This window comes from Lagopus muta, chromosome 1 (assembly GCF_023343835.1).
Source record: "Lagopus muta isolate bLagMut1 chromosome 1, bLagMut1 primary, whole genome shotgun sequence".
NCBI classification, from domain to species: domain Eukaryota; kingdom Metazoa; phylum Chordata; class Aves; order Galliformes; family Phasianidae; genus Lagopus; species Lagopus muta.
Window position 1 is genome coordinate 59,826,932 of NC_064433.1, and position 20,451 is coordinate 59,847,382.

At 35.6% G+C, this 20,451-nt stretch overlaps 2 protein-coding genes across 11 annotated transcripts in view; one reads left to right on the forward strand and one right to left on the reverse strand.

The window, feature by feature from the left end:
- The window catches only part of NINJ2 (ninjurin 2), a 512,961-nt gene that overhangs the window by 261,886 nt on the left and 230,624 nt on the right, over positions 1-20,451 (reverse strand). The gene's annotated exons all lie outside the window — the stretch shown is intronic.
- Positions 1-20,451, forward strand: part of ERC1 (ELKS/RAB6-interacting/CAST family member 1) — a 292,700-nt gene that overhangs the window by 70,726 nt on the left and 201,523 nt on the right. For 6 of the 10 annotated variants that reach the window (XM_048942961.1, XM_048942954.1, XM_048942986.1 and 3 more), the window contains exons 4-7: positions 11,986-12,060; positions 14,122-14,277; positions 16,001-16,084; positions 18,068-18,235. In XM_048942961.1, the coding sequence (XP_048798918.1) occupies positions 11,986-12,060; positions 14,122-14,277; positions 16,001-16,084; positions 18,068-18,235 (483 nt within the window). The remainder of the gene's footprint in view (positions 1-11,985; positions 12,061-14,121; positions 14,278-16,000; positions 16,085-18,067; positions 18,236-20,451) is intronic. The other 4 variants (XM_048942974.1, XM_048942983.1, XM_048943005.1 and 1 more) reach the window with 1 other exon arrangement.

Below are 20,451 nucleotides of genomic sequence, written 5' to 3' on the forward strand. Positions count from 1 at the left end.
TTCTTTTCTTTAGGGTTTGAATCTGTCTCCCAGTATCTCACTTGATGACCTGTTATTCTTGCTCCAGAAAACAGAGTGAATAGAGGATCACTACTGGGACTGCTGTGCCAACTGTGATTTTAGATTTCTGTCATATCCTTTCCATGTTCTCTCTTTTTGCAGGCTGAAAACTCATTTGCTTCTTAGGTGTGCCTCATGTATGCCTCATATATCAAAGATATGCAATATCTTTGATAATATCCCAGAGCACTGTCTCAGTTTATTATTCAGGTTATGAAATGGATTCTCCTCTTGATTGATGTATCTCTGATCAATTTGACCCTGTTGGACTTTCCCCAGATGTTTTCCTGAATTATGTGCAATTCAAATAATCTTTCCATACTACTTCATAGGAAAGATCGGGTACCCAGCATAATGTAGGATGTATTTGGCAGTGCACAAATACAGAGGACAGTCTCTCATGAACACAAAAAATGAAAAATTATATGTTTTATTGAACATCTGGGCACAGATCTGCATGCAGTAACTTCAGCAGATGACAGTGTGATTGCATTGCGTTCCACATTCCTCCACTGCAGAAAACAAGCTTAAGCTTCAGAGCGTATAAAAAGAAGTCTGCTATTTTGAAAACCCCTTCTTAAATCTTTCTGAAGATTATTCGTATTACTGTTGGTATTCTATAGACCAAACTTTCAGAAACGAGATTGTTATCATACCAGCAAGAAATACTTGATGAAATCCAGCAGCTAGACTTACAGCTTCCAGAATAACTCCTGAGTGACATTAACTGCCATTTCATTGTTCCAAACTCACCTGCTGCAGAATTATCAGTGGTGGCAGTGACAGCACGTAGCTCTAAAGATAACGAGGCTTGCTGTGCTCTTTTTGACATCCTCCCCACTCCTTCCAAAATGCTAGATGAACTGGGTGCAATTATATTTTACTTCACTATGCACATTAGTGGATACATAGAACATCAGCACAGCTGTGATTGTATCCACGCCTGGTGTTAACAGTACTGTGGTCAAGGTGCTTCATAAGGACAGTCCAACATCATCACACCAAGTTGATTAATCCTTTCTCTTTTGAATTCTTCTTTACCATCTGTCTTTAGGAATATACATATCTGAACAAAGACCTGAGATTATGCACTAATAATGTCACAGTTGATAAAGAGGTAACTTCTTGAGAGTTTTTGGAGAGGAAAAAAAAAATTAGGCCAAATTTCCCATCTGCCTAGAAGGAAGGATAAAAACAGAACCATCTGTATTTGTTCTACCCAGGGGGAACAAAAATAAGCTGCTCAGTGTATATTATTGTCAGATACAGTAAACTTCAGCAGTGTTGTCCCATTTTCTTATTTCTTCAGTGGGGATATCAGCACCGACCTTCCAACAGTGGTTAATCTGATAACTGTTCATCTCTGGATTGTTACTAGATATGTATACACTACAAGCCAAATATATCTTTTCAATGGCATATACTAACTGGAATCTCCAGAATACACTGACACATCACAGTATTCCTTATGCCCAGATAGGGATACCTTCAGATGATGTCTTCTCTCCAGAGAACTGAGGAGGATGTACGAAGGAAAGTTCCCAAATATACTCTCTTTTCACTGGCCAGTGTTGATATCTACCTGTTACTCCTTTGAAGCCTTTAATCCTATAATGTTTTTATAACATGCATTCAGAGTCCTGATACCACAATGCCCTGGCCTTTGGCTTATCCTGAGAAGGTGCAGAAGTCATGTACAGTGCTAGTTTCTCTTCCTCTGTGAAAATTCTAGCACATACTTACAATGAAGGATATGCATGCCCTACAAATGACTTGGGTCAGATTGATTTGCTGTCCAATAGGCCCCTTGAAATTAAATGGTGATCAGATTGGTGTTCTCCTGGGGGAGGGGAGTGGTTGGCTTAAATTTTGAGACCAACTGGATGTTGGAGGTGAGATGTGGTGGTGTTCTTTGAGATGCCAGCACAGGGATGAGAGTGGCAACATAACTTCAAAATACAGAATACTTCACTTGACAGACAAAAATTAGAAAGTGTAGGAAAGAAATCTGAACTGTTATTCCAGGCCTGCTCTTCTGATACAACCAAGTGCAGAACTGAATTAAGCGATTAGGAATATAGTGTTTAACAGATAAAGGGTGGTCTTGTATGTAAAGCAGTCACTGAAATGGATTGTTCACAGGGGTGCTCATTTAAAATGAGCTTAAGGAAAGAGGTTAGGCAGAAAAAGCTATTATTTGTTTTGTCTTCGCTGTGTGTTGAAATGGCAAGCAAACAAAGTACTGTTTGTGAAGTGTATGACAGTTATCTAGCATGGCCTTATTACAAGGACTGATCCTTATTTGTGGCTATTTTGAATTAAACAGTGCTTACTTTATTATAGGAGAAATTTCTGTGAGTACCAATTCTGGCATCTCCACTGCTCCAGAAAGCAGAGGCACAAGGCTATGGTACAGATGTATTTGACTTAGCTTTATATTATCTAATCGGATACTGAGACAGCAAATTAGGAGCAGCATGGAGCTCCATGAGTACGATAAGCTGTGCCATCTACACATGCCATTGGAGTACTGCTGAAGAGTGATGTTGCCATTTTATAATGTTCCATGAAAAGAAAGCTTGTTTGCCTTATCTGAGCAGATTTTAATCAACTGTGACAAGATTTGCAAAGAAGTTCTTCTTCCATGCGTGTGTTAAAATTCTTACCCTTTTCTGCTCCAGACTTGGAGAAGGATTTAGAAATTTTAATTAGAGCAATTAGAGTGATCTCAAAGAACACTTTTGTCCTGTTCCAAGATTTTGCAACATAAATAAGACACACTTTTTGAGAGTGGTTTGCAATAGCATGTAGGCTGGTTCGGTAACTGGAACTCTCATACCATTGTAGTATGGGACATATTTCTAATGAGTTAAGTAAAATTCCTGCTTTGTTCAGCTGCTGCATCATTCTTTTAGCCTTTTAGAAGAGGTTAGCAGGGAGAAATAATTTAAATGAAGGTAATTTGAATGGTTCAGGTGTAGATTAGAATAATTTGATTTCTCTAGAAACAGCTTTCAAACATATTTAGATTTTTTAGAACAAAAAGTTGAGAATTTGGGCTATTGTAACTTGAGAGCAAAACGTATAAAGTACAATTTGTACATTTGGTTCTTTTTAATGCACTTATAGTTTGGAAAGTCTTATGTGAGCTTTATAAAAGAATGACAGTTTAAAACGTTTAAAGTTGTTATTTTCATCCTTCCTCAGTGCAGAGGTTGATTGCATGACAGTTCTTCTCAGAACTGATTTTCAGCAAAAAGAAAGGGGTGAAAAATTCCATATTTGTTTTATGTCTTTACAGACTATAGAGAAATCACAAATGCTTTCTGATTATCATATGGCAAATTTCTGATACTTGTGGAGTTTGGGTAATTACTTAATTATGGGTAGGATTTAAGTGAATAGCTAAAAGCAGAGCTACAGCCATCCATGAAAGTCTGGTTCTTTTTCCCCCCCCTGTGTAATAGTTGTGATCTCATCAGTGTGAAATAATCCACAAAAATTCAGCTACAAATAAGTCTGTTTTGTTTGCTGGTTGGTTTTTTTTTGGTAGTTACACAAGGCAAAGTTTGTAACTAAGTTCACTTTAGTACTTCTGTCCCCTTGAAATGAAATTTTAAAAAACATCTAAAACAATCACAGTGGCGGAAACCTGGCTATGGTTAATAAGTTTAGATAATTAAGGCTTAATATCTTTTGATATTTTGTTCTATTAGAAGATTTTGCTTGCCAATATGTCTTACATAACTTTACCAATTCCATCCGTTACATTCCAGTACACTTTCTTTGTTAGTGTTCATGTTATCCTGCACCTTTCTTCAGTAGAGGTGATATTTGTGGAATGTTGTTTTTGAAAACTTGAAGCTTTGTAGCATCAGGAAGTATAAAATAATTTGAAAATGCCAGTAACAATTTGGAAGCTAATTTAAGAAACAAAGAGAAAATATGGGCTTGTTGCTCCTTAAAGAAAAGAAAAAAAAGGAAGGAATTAAGAATTCTTAGCATGTAAGTAAATAAAATTCTAAACAAATAGGATTTTAATTTTTAATCAACTTTCCCTTAGTTTTTGGAATTCACACTTCTCTTGTCAGATTTTAACACAAGGACTTAGAACTAATAGATTAGTTTGAATTGGTCTCTCTCATTTCTAATCTAATGCTGGAGTTTTACAGGATTTTGCTTTTAATTCCTCTGATCTGATCATAGAGATGAACTAGGTTGTGTGGTTTAGTTTTCAGTTCACGTGATGCCGTTGTTAAGAGATCTTGTGTGTCCTAGTATTTGAGTTCTTGGCTGGATTTTGAAATCACTGGTTGAATTGTCGTAGAATTGCAAAGCATGGAGATGAATAACTAGGAGTAACTGAGCTTCAAAGCAACTGGCACCATCTGTTATTCATCTGTGTGGAATTTCCAGCATGTCTTTCGAATATATGCTCATTATTACATCATCAATTTATTTCTCAGGGAATTACATTGATTACGTTCACAAATGCAGGAAGTGAGACAAATTGGAAATGGAGAAGCTATTTATGAAGGAACTACCATGATTATTGGTTCTAAATTTCTATGACTGTATTTTTAGTAAGAGAACTTGGACAGTAATCAGGTGTATTACAGATAACTTTTATTACACATTCTGTGTTGTGGTTTTTTTTTTTAGTTCAATTTCATGTGTTGCTAAAGTAAGAGTTAATGCTATAGTTTTTGATGAGTTTCTGAAAAATACTCATAAAAATCCTGAAAGTAAATAATTTTGATACTTCCAATCACTGTCTGGTCCCAGTTTGTATTCTGCAGAATTACAGAGTCAAGCAGGTTGAAAGAGCTCTTGAGAAGTCACTTCATGCAACCTCCTGCTCAATTTTAGTCTCTACACTAATGGGGATTCCACAGCCTCTCTACGCTTCTCTTCCAGTGTGTGATTGCTCTTCTAATTTTTTTTTTTCCATTTTATAAGTCAGAATTTATTCTGCTGTTGGCTCTTGTACTTCTGCACACTTCTGTAAAGAGTTTTTATTCGTCTTCTCTGCAGTGTCCAATTAGATAGCTTTAGACAGCACTGAAATTCCCCCCAAGCCTTTTCTTTGCAGCTGAACAAACCCAGTACTCTCATTCTATCCTCTTACATTGTATGTTCTGGATGCTGTCCATCTTGGTGACTATCTGTTGGACTCTCCTCAGCTTTTCAATGTCTTCCTTGCACGTGGGAGACCAAAATTGGGTACAGTACTCCAGGAGAGGATCTCACAAGAGCCATTTAGTGAAATAATTCCTTGCTTTCTCCTGGTACGTATATTCTTAGTCATACAGCCCAGGATGCAAATGCTGTCAGCAAGGACACACTGTTGACAACCAATTTGTGTCTTCTGCAAATGTCACATAATCTACAAACCTTCTGAAAGAGCAATCTGTCCCATAACCTGGATTGTTAATAGAGGCACTGAGCAGTATCAGCCACAGTATTGGCCTCTGAAGGTTACTGGGACTAAGCAGCTACCCATTGGACTTGATGTTGCTGGTCACTGCACTCTGAGTCTGACAGTCCAGACACTTTTCCATCTGCCTTATGAACCACATCCAATTTGTTACCAATTTGGCTACAAGGATTTTTGGAGGCTATATCAAAGACCTCAGTAAAATCAAGATACACAGCATCTACCACTTGCCATTTGCCCACACAGTCAGCCACCTCGTCATGGAGGAAAATCATGTTAGTCGGGTAAAATTTGCCTTTGTACAGAATTACAGATTCATTTGTAATATTAAGTTACATTAATTTAACAATTCTTCTTTATGCTAATACTGAACTGTGTTTATGAAATTTTCTTTTTGTTTTGTAATATTTGCATTTCATTGTAATTAGTATGAAATAGGCTGCTGAATTCTTTCAAAGGCTTTGAAATGAAAGGTTGACAGAAAAGCTTTAAGTACAAAAGCTATAATGTTCTCAGAGTTAGGCCTGGACCACAGGTTGAAGAACAAGTATCTCGTCCACTGAATAACGCGAAGATCCTGCAGAGAAAATAATACTAAAATCATATAAAGTCATAAATAGGCCAGATTGAAAAGCGAAAATTGTTTCCTAAGTTACCTGCTAAGTTTTTAACTGCAATCATATTGTTTATGTCAATTTTTTAAGAAGGAATTTATGTATGAAAGAGAGTCTACTTCAAAAACTTTTCTCCTTCATTATTCATATGAGGCAGGCTGTCTGATTAAGTAGGTTCTGCAGGGAAGTCATGTTCTCTTCTGCATTTGGAAAGTGCTATCTTGTGATGCGACTGAAAGATAAGGTGTGTTTTTAAGCATAAAGCCTTCTCTCTTAAAATTCACTTTAAATGCACCTTTGTGCTTCATCCAAATGCACTGCAAAATCAGATGCAGAACTAACTGAGGGAGTAGCCATGAATGAACAATATAGTCAGGTAATTAAGGAAGAGAAGGTTGTGATTAAATTCCTCCCTTTATTATTATGCATGTGTACATACTAATAGTTTTTAGGCCTGGTGCTGATACTTAGTATTGAGGACTTCCTCAATTCTTAACTGACATCTGATTTCCAATTATTTTGGTACTTTTTGGTCAGGAAACAAAACAAAAGATAATTGGTCATTTTTAAAATACTTAAGATGCATATAAATTACTTTATCACAAACATACTGTACATACTTAATGTTAATACAGCTGATCTGCAGTTGTATGTAATTATGCTGGATAGAAAGTTACGGTATTGTTTCTCACAGAGATGGAGTGCTACATTGCAGACCTACTTGGCAAATGCAAGGTGAAAAGGTGCATGCCTTTAATTTCTGTCTTGTTTGAAGTAGATTGTTTTTAAAGGAAAGTAGCTATTCTTAATTAAAAATTGATAGTGATGAAGTGCTAAACTCAGGTCTGGATATGACAGCCACACTGTTTAAACCTTCTGACTATTTCTAGCCTTCAGTTTCCAGCTATTGAATCTCATAGTTTGTCCAGAATTATCCATTTTGATTTTTTGTAGCCTCTGTAAGCATTTTAAAGTTTGTGATCAAGTTGCACCATAATTAGTTTTGTTTTTATTTTTTTCTAAAGACAGGTGATGTGCCTGCAATCATTCTTTGAACTTTCTTCATTTAACAACATCCTTAAGATATAGACACACAAACTTGACACACACCTGTAGAGGTAGCACCAGCGCCAAGAGGCTAATAAGGCATCACTCCATATAAATCTTTGTTTATGTAAAATAATCTACTCCATTATCTTGTAATAATGTGATATTAAACACAAAACTTGGAACAAATTTGAAAATGTAGCATTCTTCAATTTTCTTGGCAAAATAGTCATAATGACTGGTAGCTAGATGTTCCCAGTGGGTAGCTGAAAAGGTGTATTTTTAACCGTAATGATAAGTAACAGTGAAAAGCATGCATATGGCAGGTGATGTGGGAACAAGTAGCTTACTTTTTATTTCCTTTTTGTTATGTTGTTGTTTTGTTTTGTTTTTTAATAAAGAAATCCTTGGGCATGTAAAATATTAAAAATATAGAAAAATCAACAAATATATATCACTTCTTATAGTATAAGCTTGATTTGAAGGCAGAAGGACTGTTTAATTACTTATCAGAACAGATAACTTGTAAGGAGTGAAGGATTGATTGGAAGGACTGTATTTTTCTGATCATGATATCCGGCTGTTGCCCTGTGCTTGGATTACTATGCAGAGTCCTGTTATGAAAATTAAAGTACTAATTGTCAGCCATTTACGTGGTATGTGTCCACAGTAGAACCTGAATGTGTCAGTGATTTATTAATATTGCTGTGTTCTATCACACAGACAAGTGCAAAATCTACATTTCACAATTAAGAAGGATGCTTCTGCACAATGTTTCTCCATCAGCCACGCTTAAATTTGTGTTCTAGGGAGTTTCGGTGTGACTGCAGCCCTGTTTTCAGACCCTTCAGAATCATCGACATGCTTCCAAAATCAAGTCCTTATTGTGCGGTTGAGAGGTGGGAGGTGTTGTTTTTGTTATAATTAACCCAAATCACAGTGGAGTTATTAAAGATGATAGAAGTAGGACATTTCCTTTGTTGAAGTGCAAAGGATTACTTCAGACAGTGGAGATACAGACTTCTCTGAAGAAAAAGCTTGAAAGAAGAATTTTTTATTTGTGAAAACGCCATGCAATGTGAAAAGGAGACAGTCTTGTGTCAGCATGGCTTTAGAAACATACCTTCAGAAACGTGCCTTTAGAAGCTGATCAGGTGCTGGGTCTTCCACCTATTGCGTTTCCATCGCAGTAGTTCCTTGTTTATTCTTAGGTAACTGCATAACTCGAAACCATTTAGAACTTAAATGCACTGCTGAAAAGTAGATTGTTCGAAACAGATATTTGGGGTGTGTGTGTGTGTGTATGTATATATATACTTTTTTTTTAATTTCTCATTTTCTAAAAGTCCAGAGGAATTGTTTGTACATCTTTTCTATGATCATCCTTTTTCATTTTCTTCTACAATAATAGTATTTAGATGGTTGTTCAACTGATGTTACAAGGAGACATAACTTTCTGAATCTAGTGAAAGTTCATGCAACAGAATGGGATACATTTTTTTTTTAAAGCTCAAAAGGGTGAGGAATTATCTTCAGAATTATTCTATTTTGCCCATGCATGTATTTTTAAGTTGGAAAACCTGAGTAAAATCAACTTTTTAATCCTGAAATGTGGGTGACTCAAACCTTTTTTTTCTTCCTCTACATGTTATTTTCTTTTTCCTTTTTTTTTTTTTTTTTTTAATTTATTTCTTAACGTGAACATGAAGTTTGAAAGTGTCCACAACGTGTGACTGGGGTGTCTTCAACTGTGGATAGTTCTATCACAGGAGCCAAGCTGCACCCTTTGAGATGTGTTGTTTATATGTATTTCCTCTATTTGTGCTGTCATTGCCGAGCAATGATTACAGAAGAACTTGATATTATAGCACATAGGCTGCGTGTTACAGAGTGTTCTCAAATACCACCTCACTTAATGTGCCACATGTGCCTTTACAAAAGGGTCACCCCGTTCCTTATCTTGTCTGTTCCTTTCAATCTGAGAATCACAGGGAGAGGCTTTGAGAACTCAAAGGAGGGACTGGAGGATATGGGCAGTATGCGAGTCTCTTCTGAAGAACGACTAGAGATCATCTGGTCATTTTCTTTCTTGTTCAAGTGTTGCTGCTCACTTCAACCAAAGACATAGTGAATTTGAGAGTTCATCAGAAACTACACGACTGCCACTGCAGAGCAGTAAAGTATCTGAATATTTCTCCAACAGTACACTGTTCGGTGAATGCATGAATGTAGTTGCAAGTGTCCACTCTGTAAATTCTGGATATGGGCATTTTTTTAGAAGGCCACTCCTATCACTTGAATTGTTCATGAACACCCTTTGAAAGTTTTTGAAGGCTCCAATTTAGCTGATGTTGAAGCTGCATGCTAAGATATTCAGTGAAACAGTGTCTGCAACAATATATTACACAACAATACAACAGTATCTATATTCACAGATCAAGAGAAGGACTGATAGCCAATCATAGGATTGTGCTGCAATCCTTGAATCTGCTCAATAAGGAGAGTTTATGGAATTTGCTGGAAATGGATCAATATGCCATAGTTACCTTAGGAAATGCAGTTAGTTCAGTTCATTCTCTGTGGAGGATGACCAAGATCACTGAAGAGTTTTTTGTGATGGCAGCTAGTGAGAGTAGTGAGTAAATGGGTGGATATTGGACTGCTTCTCATTGTGTTTCTAAATTCTTTTGAGTGCTAGAGGCTTATTGTAGCTTCTTCTTATAAAGACAGTATATGGTACAATGGTTTTTGATTGAAAGCGATGAGATATAGCTCTGAGTTTCATGTGGGGAACTTGTAAGGTGGACTTCCTGTTGAAATGTTTGTAAAGCAAATTCAAGCTCATAAGGAGCTTCTTTTTTAGCACCACATAGTAGTGTATGAAATGAATCTCATTACATAGTTGAATAGCGAGTAGTGGAGAGACTGGAAAAGTACTTTCATTGATGTGTTTCACTGAAATGCTGAGGCCGGACATGGTGACATGAGGATGTTACTCCAGCTTTGTAACAATGAAATACTGTGTCTTGACAGCTTCTTATTCTTAGCGAGAGTGGGCATAAGAAACAGGGTAATAAAGGTTCAGTTCTTTGAAAGGCTGCTGATTGCTTTTAGAAATCTTACAACATTGTTAAGGAGATGATCTCTGCAAGATTTTGAAGGCTGTGTTACCAACTCCCTGGAAAAAGCATCTCAGTGAAGTGTTCTCAGTGTGTGTTCCCCCAAGCCCTCCCCAAGATTTAACATCAGCATCTTTAATGTAGAGAAATGACCTCCTCACTTGGTTTACAACCTGCTGAAGAGATAGAAGCAGTATCTGTTTGCAGGCAAGAAGAAGCATGCCTCTGACCCTCTACCAGAAGGCAGCTGTGAAAGACTGTTAGAGACCAACTGAGAGAAACCAACTGAGAGGGTTGTTTCTGGTTTGTTTGTCCAAGATCCTTTTATCAGGGAATATCACTCTAAATTGCAAGCATACTTCTAAAAACACTTTCTCAGTAAATCCATAAATACAGTATTTAAAGACAAAATTGCTGCTGGATTTTGTTGTTATTACCATTCACAAGCTTAAACTTGAGAAAGTCTCCTTGTGCCAAACTGATGGAAAATTCTTCCTGTGGCTCTTGTCACATGGCTGCACATTTCTGCCTGGCTCATTTCAGCAGCTGTGTAAGAATATTTATTTTTAATGTAGTTAAGTAATATTTTCAGTATTTTGAAATTTCTATACTACTCTATACCTTTCTTGTTCAGATAATTGACTACCATATGACTACCATAAAGATGTTATCTCTTCCTTTCCCATCTCTGTTGAAAACACAACTTTGTGGATGGCTTTTTGGACTTGTCTTGCAGGGGTCTTATGGGAGTGTGTGGTTAACCTATGTGCATGTAAACAGATGGTTACGTTAACTGATATTAGTTATGCTATAGGCACCAAGGTACTCTTAAGTCATATAATACATTCTAAATGTATCCGTGTGCCTACATTGAATATTAGTGTTGATGTAAGGATAATATTTTGACAAAAATAATAAAGTAGTAGTTACTGTTTCTCTCTGTATTTGCACTTGTTTGGTTTGAAATATGTACCTACTTTATATGAGAGAACAAGCTGTTTTAGTGTTCTAGCATTTTCCATTTTATTCCATTGAGAGCCCTTTGAAACATGCTAGGTCTGTAAATTCACATAAATGGAAATATCACATGGACATTTCTAACCTCCTGTTTGCACGCTCCGATCTTCTAGAACAAGGTGATATTCATTTCTGTGCTTTGAGCTACGCTCTAGCTCCAGCGGAGAAGGATTTTCATCACATGCCATTAAATGTTGCTGCTATGCGGTAAAAAGTTTTAAAAAGTTATCAGCTGCACTCTAAAGCTTGTTGAAACCACAGCATTATTGTTTTCAGTACACATCTAGTTAAGTAATGGACATATATACCTTCCGTGAGAATATACTAACAGTTTATATTAATCTAACAGAAGTTAAATTAATACTAACAGTTTAGATTACCAGGCAAATGACAGATTTATTTTAATATATTCAACTACCTTATCAACAGTTTATTTGGAGGAAGTAGGTGGTCAGATATGCAGTTTCTCGTTTCTTTTCCACTGTGATGATGGTTCTGTTCAATGAGCTTTTGTATACTCTTTTTTTTTTTTCATGTAAGAGATCATAAAACACATGAACTCGTAACTTCAGAAAGCAGCTAAATTATGCCATATATCAGAAAGAGTAGGTTGTAGTAATTTTGTTTGTATTTGATAAATGGGACAAAATGCCTTTAGGCTAACTTTTGCTTTGTTTTTTTCCTCACATAGGAGATACATCGACGGTTTGAAAATGCTCCTGACTCAGCCAAGACAAAGGCTCTGCAAACTGTTATTGAGATGAAGGTAAACAGTTGCATATAGCCAGCAGGAGAGAATATTCTTTGTAAAATGAGTTTTCATAGCAAAATAGACTGCTTCAAATGCTATATACTTCTGTCAATCTCCTAATTTAAAAAAACATATATATAAATACATATATAATTTATCAGTATTATTGTGCATCTTATAAAGACCAGTGAAAACACAAAACTACTTCATGACACAATAGAAACCTGTTTGTTGTCTGCTTATGGCAACATATCCAGATTCCTTTCAGTTACCAAAGAGTCCATTGTGTTACAAGAATGAGGTGGTGGATTGTTAGGTCTTTATGATGATGTGGGTTGCTTTCTTTTTAAAGTATCAACCTTTGAAATGCCATTTTTTTTTTTGCTTTTTGTCTATCAGTGATGTTAGCAATCTCCAACTGCAAAATCCACTTAAAGAGCAGGTTGTATAATTGGAGAGGTGCCTGTGTACTATCTTAAACCTAACTTTTATGAGTGAATTTGTGATTGAATTCTTCAGCCATTAACTCAGATATCTAATGGAGCAATGGCAATTTGCCAAGAGCTCAACTACAGGTGGACTATGTAATCATATTTGTTATTGGATCGTCCATAAAGTACATCAAACAAGCAAGGTCTGGGCAAATACAATTGAAAATTGGAAACTGTCTTTGCAAACTGTTTTCTTCCATTATCATGCCCTCCTTTTCTCCCACCTTCTGTATCTGTCCCTTTTTCTTTTGCTTTCCAACTTTTCCCTTTTTTCCCTTCCAACTCATTCCATTCCATTCCATCTCAGTATTTTCTGTAGTCATTTCTCGTCTTTTTACTCTGGAGCCTTTCTTCTACTGTCTTTCTTTTATTATTTTTCTTTATGATCCATAGCAATGAAAACTAATTGACCGTCTGGTAACAATAAGCAGTCTTATGATCTAAAAGGAAATATAAGTATTTCTTGGAAATGATGTGAGAGCTGAAATTGAATACTCTTGTAAATTACAGCATAGCACTTTACCTTACTGTAGTTTTTTTTGTTGTTGTTGCAAAAGTCTGCCTTACTGATTTTAACTTAAGCATCAAAAATTAAGCATCAAACTACATCTTTATAATGGTCCATTGGAACAATGTTAACTCATGGATAAAAACTTACATATTAAGGTCTTTCATGCTTTTATTCAGCTGTATTTTGATTATCAAATAATATCATTAAGAGATGGTCTATGAAAAAAATGGAGGATTGCTTCAAATTCAATCCATATTTCAAGAAAAACGAAATATTTTGGAAGAACAGAGTTAAAAAAAAGAAAGAAAGAAAAAAGGAAGGAAAAAGACTGCCCTAAAGACAGCATTTCGTAAATGCACATGCATGTAAAAAGTATGTGTGGAGCTCTGTGTCCTGAATTAATCTATTTCTGCTGTTCAAACAAATAACACTTCAAAAGAAATGATAAAGAAAATAGATTGAAAATCTCTGTTCATTCTTTAAAGCCATGAGGATAATGGTAGGTAAGCTTTCTCATTGTTCCAGATGTATGTATTTTAGCAATGGAAATGTTTTATATTTTGTGTGTATTATCCAAAACGCTTCAAGAATCTCTGCTATTTCATCACTCAAAATTAGATTGTTTCATCTCTTCCTTGCTTAAGATGTTTTGTTCTCCATTTATGACCTCACTCAAATTACTAACAGCACAAACTGTTTTTTTCCTGTCATACTTGCAGTCATGTTTTGCTGCTCATTCAGTTAGAATTAAATTTCTGTTTTATGCTGGACTTAGCGTTACAAGGCAACCTTTTCTCATAGTCCTTTATATATTCTTTGTACGCTATGTCCCTGCCCCTAGCCATGTTTCCTTCCAGTACTAAAGTCTTGCTTTCCTTGAAAGGTATAAAAACAATTGCCTCTTTGTGTGCCCAGCCAGATGCTACGCAAAGAGGTATAGATTGATTTATGTAAGAACTTGAGAAAATTTCAAGGGTGGATACGTGCCCAACAGATTATTTCATTTATTACTCTTATGGTATATTACCAGAACATCTATCTGTTTCACTATCTGTCTCTTTTAATCCTTTTCAGGATTCAAAAATTTCTTCCATGGAGCGTGGCCTCCGGGATTTGGAAGAGGAGATTCAGATGTTGAAGTCAAATGGAGCTCTGAGCACAGAGGAGCGTGAAGAAGAAATGAAGCAAATGGAGGTGTACCGTAGTCATTCCAAATTCATGAAAAATAAGGTATTGAGAAAGAGTGACTGTAGGAAGACAAAATGAGCCAAAGCGAACAAATGAAATAAATCTTCATGCTCAGTTAAGGAAAGTACTTAGGATCTTGGTTCCCGTTCTAGCTCTGTTAGATAGAGTTTGTTTGTATATTGCTCTGGAGCCACTAAAATAACTTATAAATATTAAAAAGAATTTAAAATTCAAATTTGAATATAGTGGTTCAGTAGAGTCAGTGGACCAAATTCTACTTTTACTGCCACATTTGTAACTTTCTTTTACTCCAGAAGTGTTTTGTGTGCATCTATAGAATGTTGATAATCCATTATAGCTACAGGTTTTGTCTGCTATCCTTTAAAATGTAGCCTACTGAAAAAAATACGATTCTTTTTGTCACCCCTTGAATATATTATCCTTTATACACAAAGGCTAAGAAGAACATCAACTGTCAGTAGAATTGCTTTCCATTACCCTCCCCTTCTGCTAGTGGAGTCAGAATGTTAGTATATTCTACAACAGTGATCATGCCAACATTAATTTATACACTTGGGGTTATTTGTGTCTTAGGACAAATGTAGCAGTGAGATACGTTGGTCCTCAGGCATAAAAATGAATGCAGACTTACTGTATTGTCATTGTATAGCTGAAATTGTACAACAGACAGATATCAGGTGCTTCTTTTTTTCTCTCAAAGAAGTGTTTCTTAGTGAAGCCTAACATTTTCCAATGGACGTCTAGGCCACCTCATACAGTAGATGTAGGTATGTTGTCAGTAGTTCTGCTTTTCTTGGTTATCTTGTGCATACTTTGTAAAAGCAGTGCACAAATCTCTGAAACAAGAAGCTGAAAATTTCTCCATGTCACGAATAGTTCTAACCTATTGTATTTGTCCTGCTTGAAGTTACTTGTCTCAAAAAAGAATGCTGGAGGAAGTTTCTTGAAAAAGTATTATTTGACCTAAAATAGAAACATGTACGAAGTATGTGTTTCTTTAAAAATAGCCACATCTGTTCTTTTATACTTCATTCTTTTATCCCACTGCATTGCCTCTAGAAACTAAAGGATAGCTAGCTCTGAATTGGGAAAATGAAGAGGCAATTTTCTTCTTTCTTTTCCCTTTCTTTTTTTTCCTTCCTTCCTTCTTCCCTTGTTAGTAGTACTCATATTTCTTCTCCTCCTGTGCATTTGCTTTTGTATATCTACTTAGCTGTATATCTGTCAGCTACTCTGATATTTTCTGGGTCTCTTCTGTTTGCCTGAACATCTTGTTGTCCAGCTCTGTTTTGTAAGTATACAAAATTTGTGTTTTTCTTTCTTTTTTCTTTCTAATATTGTATTGTACAGTCAACTGTGAGTGTACATTGACAATTAACTTTTTTTTTTCTCCTGTATTGCAAAATCTCCCTTTACTTGTCCTAGTTTCCTCATGAATTCTAGTTTGAAAACTGTTGGGTGAAGTGCCCAATACTTTACATATATAAACATAACCATAAGTATGCATTTTTGTTTCATAATCAAATGTTTGTCCAGCAGCCTGTATGAAATCACAGAGACATACAACATTTGAGAAGATTTAATGAAGAATAGAAGAGAAAAAGAGTGACCAATGTTGATTCTTCTATTCAGTTCTTTGTCACTTTTAGTTACTTCAGTAACTTTAGTTTACTCTTTAGTTGCAAGAGGCTAAGCAAAAGATGATTATTGATAAATATTTAAAAGCATAACAATGTCGTGACAGGTAGAGCAACTGAAGGAAGAGCTAAGTGCCAAAGAGGTTCAAGGGGAGGACCTGAAAAAAAGAGTGGCTGGTCTCCAGGCCGAGGTCTCTGCCGTAAGATTTATCTTTTGTGTGCAGTGGCCATGCACTGGGGCTTTCTAGCTCTCTTGCTTTCGGGGTAACTTTTCTTCTCTTACCTTCTTTACAACTGTGTATAACCATAGGACTAACAGCCTGCTTGGCCCTGTAGCTGCCTTTGGTTCACATGGTTCTGGTGTCCACAACGTCACTCTTCAATTGAATATTTCTATTTGTTTTCTTATTTGCTTTTTAATGATATGATTCATTCTCAGCAGTAAAATATTCCCTTCTTTGTAGCACATTTTGAAAAGTATTCAGCACCTATTGTGGTACCAGACTTTCAAAGGGACTTTCCCCAGTAGGATAAAAATAGTTTGATAACGTCTCACAATCATGTGCTGAACCTTCTTAACATTCTTTCACGAGAAAATGGAAGTCGGAAGCTGAAAATATCTTAAAAACTGATTGTTTCATTTTAGCAGCATGAATTTTCCTTTGCAATAATTTTACTCTCAAAATAGTGCATTTGCTGAGTGATCGTATAATCACAAAGAGAAGAGAAATGTGAGCTCTTAATGCTGCCTTAACTTCCTTTGCAACTTGATTGGATTCCACTGCATTCTTCCTAGAGAGCTTTAGTACACTGGCAGTGTGAATTTACTTCTCTGAAACAGATGTTTAAAAAGAACTATCTGGAAGTGCCATTTGGGAATTTTAATGTAAAGGAATGTGGTTTGCTTCAGATTAGGAAATTTCATCTAAACACTAGTATGTAGGGTAAACATTTCTTCTAAGATGGCCCACCCCACAGAGAAATTGTTTTTTTAAAGAAGGAGCAAACTGTCTTAAGAAAGATATAATTTGTGCTACCTAGTAATTGAAAAAGTTTGTGTCATCTGAAGTTTTTAAGATTTTTCTGATCAAATTAAAAAAAAAAAATCCATCACTAGCAGTAAACAGTTTAGATCATCCCAGTCATTGTGCTGAATCTAGGAGTACTGCACCGCTGGTTGTATTGGTCAGTAGCTGATGGCAGAAATAGCCCTGCTACATCAGTACTTTTGTATCTTGTTTAAATAAATGGTGAATTCATTCTTGGGCATATTTGCTTTTAGTAAAAAGTATGAAAAAAACATCCTATTATGTCTGAATTAAGTGAAAGATAAGCTACCTAACAGTTCTCTAAACTAATTCTCCTTCTTCCTTCTATCTCTTTCCTGCTTCCATATCCCATTGCACGATGGAACACACTATAGTTCTTAATGAAATCTTTTCATGCTCTTTTATTACTCTGGTAAAGAATGTAGCCCTGATTACTGATACAGTGTTGGCAAGATAAAAGCGCATTTACCCAAGATTTCTAATTATTTTGATTTAATTTACATCTTATTTATAGTTTATGTCAGTTTAATTTTGTTCTTGACACATTCCCCAAAATTGAAGATGACTTGGACAGTTTTTTTTGTTCATGACATTTTAAACATTGAACATTAGCACTTTTGGGATTAGCGTGGTGTGTTTTTTTTAGTGTCACAAAGATGCTGAAGTTATAAAATGGAAAAATTCTAGTTTTTGGAGAGATGTCCATCTTTGTTATGTAATATACAAGAGAAACCTCTAGATATCTCTATCAAGAAAAGATACTTTTCTTGATACTACAGGGTAGGAGTACATTCCTGTTATGATTTTCCTTCACGATGTTAAAAACTTTTCCTTGCTAACTAACTGATTTTGGTCAGTACTCTGAAAAGTGACTAGGATTGACTTTGTTAAAAGCCATTTTTAACTGTAAACGTTCTCATTCCCCCGTTTTTCCCTGTACCTTCTGCTTATGACAAAAATTTTTGCTGGCCTTCCATTCAAGGTAACTGAAGACTTCAAAATTCTGAGACAAGTTAAGGATATCATACTGTTTGTTGGTACTTATGTGAATTTATCTTTACTTTTGTAGCAAAGACAAAAAATGACGATTATTTTTTTCTTTCTGTATCTTTTCTTTCTTTTCAGATTGGCCAGGTGAAACAGGAGCTGTCACGCAAAGACACAGAGTTGCTAGCCTTGCAAACAAAGCTGGAGACCCTCACAAATCAGTTCTCTGACAGCAAGCAGCATATTGAAGTTCTGAAAGAGTCTCTTACAGCTAAAGAGCAAAGAGCTGCCATTCTGCAGACGGAGGTAAAATGGGCAATTGTGCACTTAACTGACTTCCCATAGAGCAAGAGATAAAAAGTATATTCTTTTTCTTCCTGTTTCAATTGTACAATCCCATAATGATTTGCTATTCCTTGTTCTGAGCACATTGTTTCTTTGCTTATGTGCTTGGTTTCTCTTGGCCAAGAATTGAGGGTAAAGAAATGTGTGAAAGTGCAGATGTGTTCCTATGGATAAATGCACAGGTGTACAATATAATCCAGTAATATTATTGTTCCTAGGCACATCTGATATTGGAAGTTGCAGTGCCTGAGCTAGGGGAATTTATTTTCAATGACTTTGTAGCTAGAATTGAGAGAGGATTAAAAAAAAACCCCAAAAAAACATCACAGCAATATTTTTGAATATCAAATGGACGATAAGTATAGCATATGCATTTATTGCTACTGGACGTTCTTGAAGAAGTTTGGCATGTTGTGTGAAGATAGCATTTCTGTCTTCTCCCATGGAAAACTGTAGTGTTAGGTGAAGCCCAAAAGATGGCAGTCATGCATCAAAAAATATCTGAATTGTACAGCTAAACCAGCAAAAAGCTAAGCTATAGAATAAGCATACAGAAAGTTTGTGGCTAACACTGGTAGAAAGATTGTATGTTACAAGAGTGTGAGAGAATTTATTTGCACCTTTTACCTTTGTTTAGCCTTCCTTCAGCCATGTTCAGTGACTCTGAGGGTGTACGTGGCCTTAGCCACCTGCAGAAATCAAATTATACAGAAAATACCCTTTGATGTAAAAATGCTTTTCTGATTATTCTCTGGTTTATGATCTGATTATTCTTTATGTAAAGACTGAAATGATATTTCCTTCAATGCAATAGGGCTGTAGGCATAATAGTGAAAGACTAAGTGAAGCAGGTCTTACAGAGAGAAACTATATTTAGCTATTAAACATAACTGAGGTAGGGAAACAAGGCAGAGAGAATCCACAGGGTCATCTCCAGATCAGAAGCAAAGGCAGCAATATTACAGTTTAAGTACGAGTTGAAAATGAAAACTATGTTTAAGCTTGGTTATATTAACAGACCATTTGAGATAGGCAAATAATTTGGGATGACTGAATGTGGAAGTAGATATTAGGTTAAAAAGTAATTAAAAATAAAAAATGCAGCTTTTCATTCATTATATTGATTGAAAGTAATATAAAAATATTAAATCACTGAGTATTGTGAGAAGCTTACAAACAAACTTACTAGAAACACATTGTGTAATTTAAACAAAATATTTAAAAACTAAAAGACATTGTTATATAACCTGGGGAGCTACTCTTGATAGTTATTCAAGACATTTTGATTTTACTTTAGCTGAAGGCCGCAGCAGGTGTTTCTTTTTAATGTAGAAATCATTTTATACTATTCTATGACTTGTAATATTAACTAATCATTGAAAATATTTGCTAATTTCTTCCAAGTGAGATTGTCATTTACAAAAGCAAATCATCTCACTGTATTTCTGAAACATGATATGGCTCTCTTAATAATAAAATGTGCCTGAAAGGAGAGACAGCGAGGTTTTCTACTTTTTGCTGTTAGGTTATTTATATTGTTTCCTTCCAGATATTATAACTGAAACACAACATCTACACTAACAGAGAAAGACAATTTTCTGTCTGTCTTCCTGTCTTTGTCTTTCAGTAAGTAGTTGCTATGGAGTTAAAACATTAACAGAACTGTTTCAGCATGATGCTTCTCTGATAGATTTAAATGGATTATAGAGCTGTGAATGGTATACTTTCTCTGGAAAAGTAGTTCAAATACAGTCTAGTGCATTTTCCATAGTAAAACGTAGCAATCTGGTATGGATTAAACACATACAAAGTGCCTTTGATTCATCAGAGTATTCCATTGTATCAGCGTTAAGTTGAATATTTAGAATTACCTATTTATGTTTCTGAGAATTTTTATGTAATTCCAACAAGATATTTACAGTTTTTGAAAGATAATCACATCTTTGTCATATTTGCTGATATTCTTGACAGAAAACTCAACAATTAAATCACCTTACTCACCTTTCTTCTGTCTTCACAAGAGACCCTCTCAAGCATAAGTTGGAAAGATATTCATAAACTGCATCATTAAGATGCTTGTTGCATCCTGTGCGACAGCCCTTTCTTAAAGCAATGTTCATCTTTCTATAGAATATTTTTTGCTGGAAATAGGATAGGAGCATAAGATCTTGCTTGGT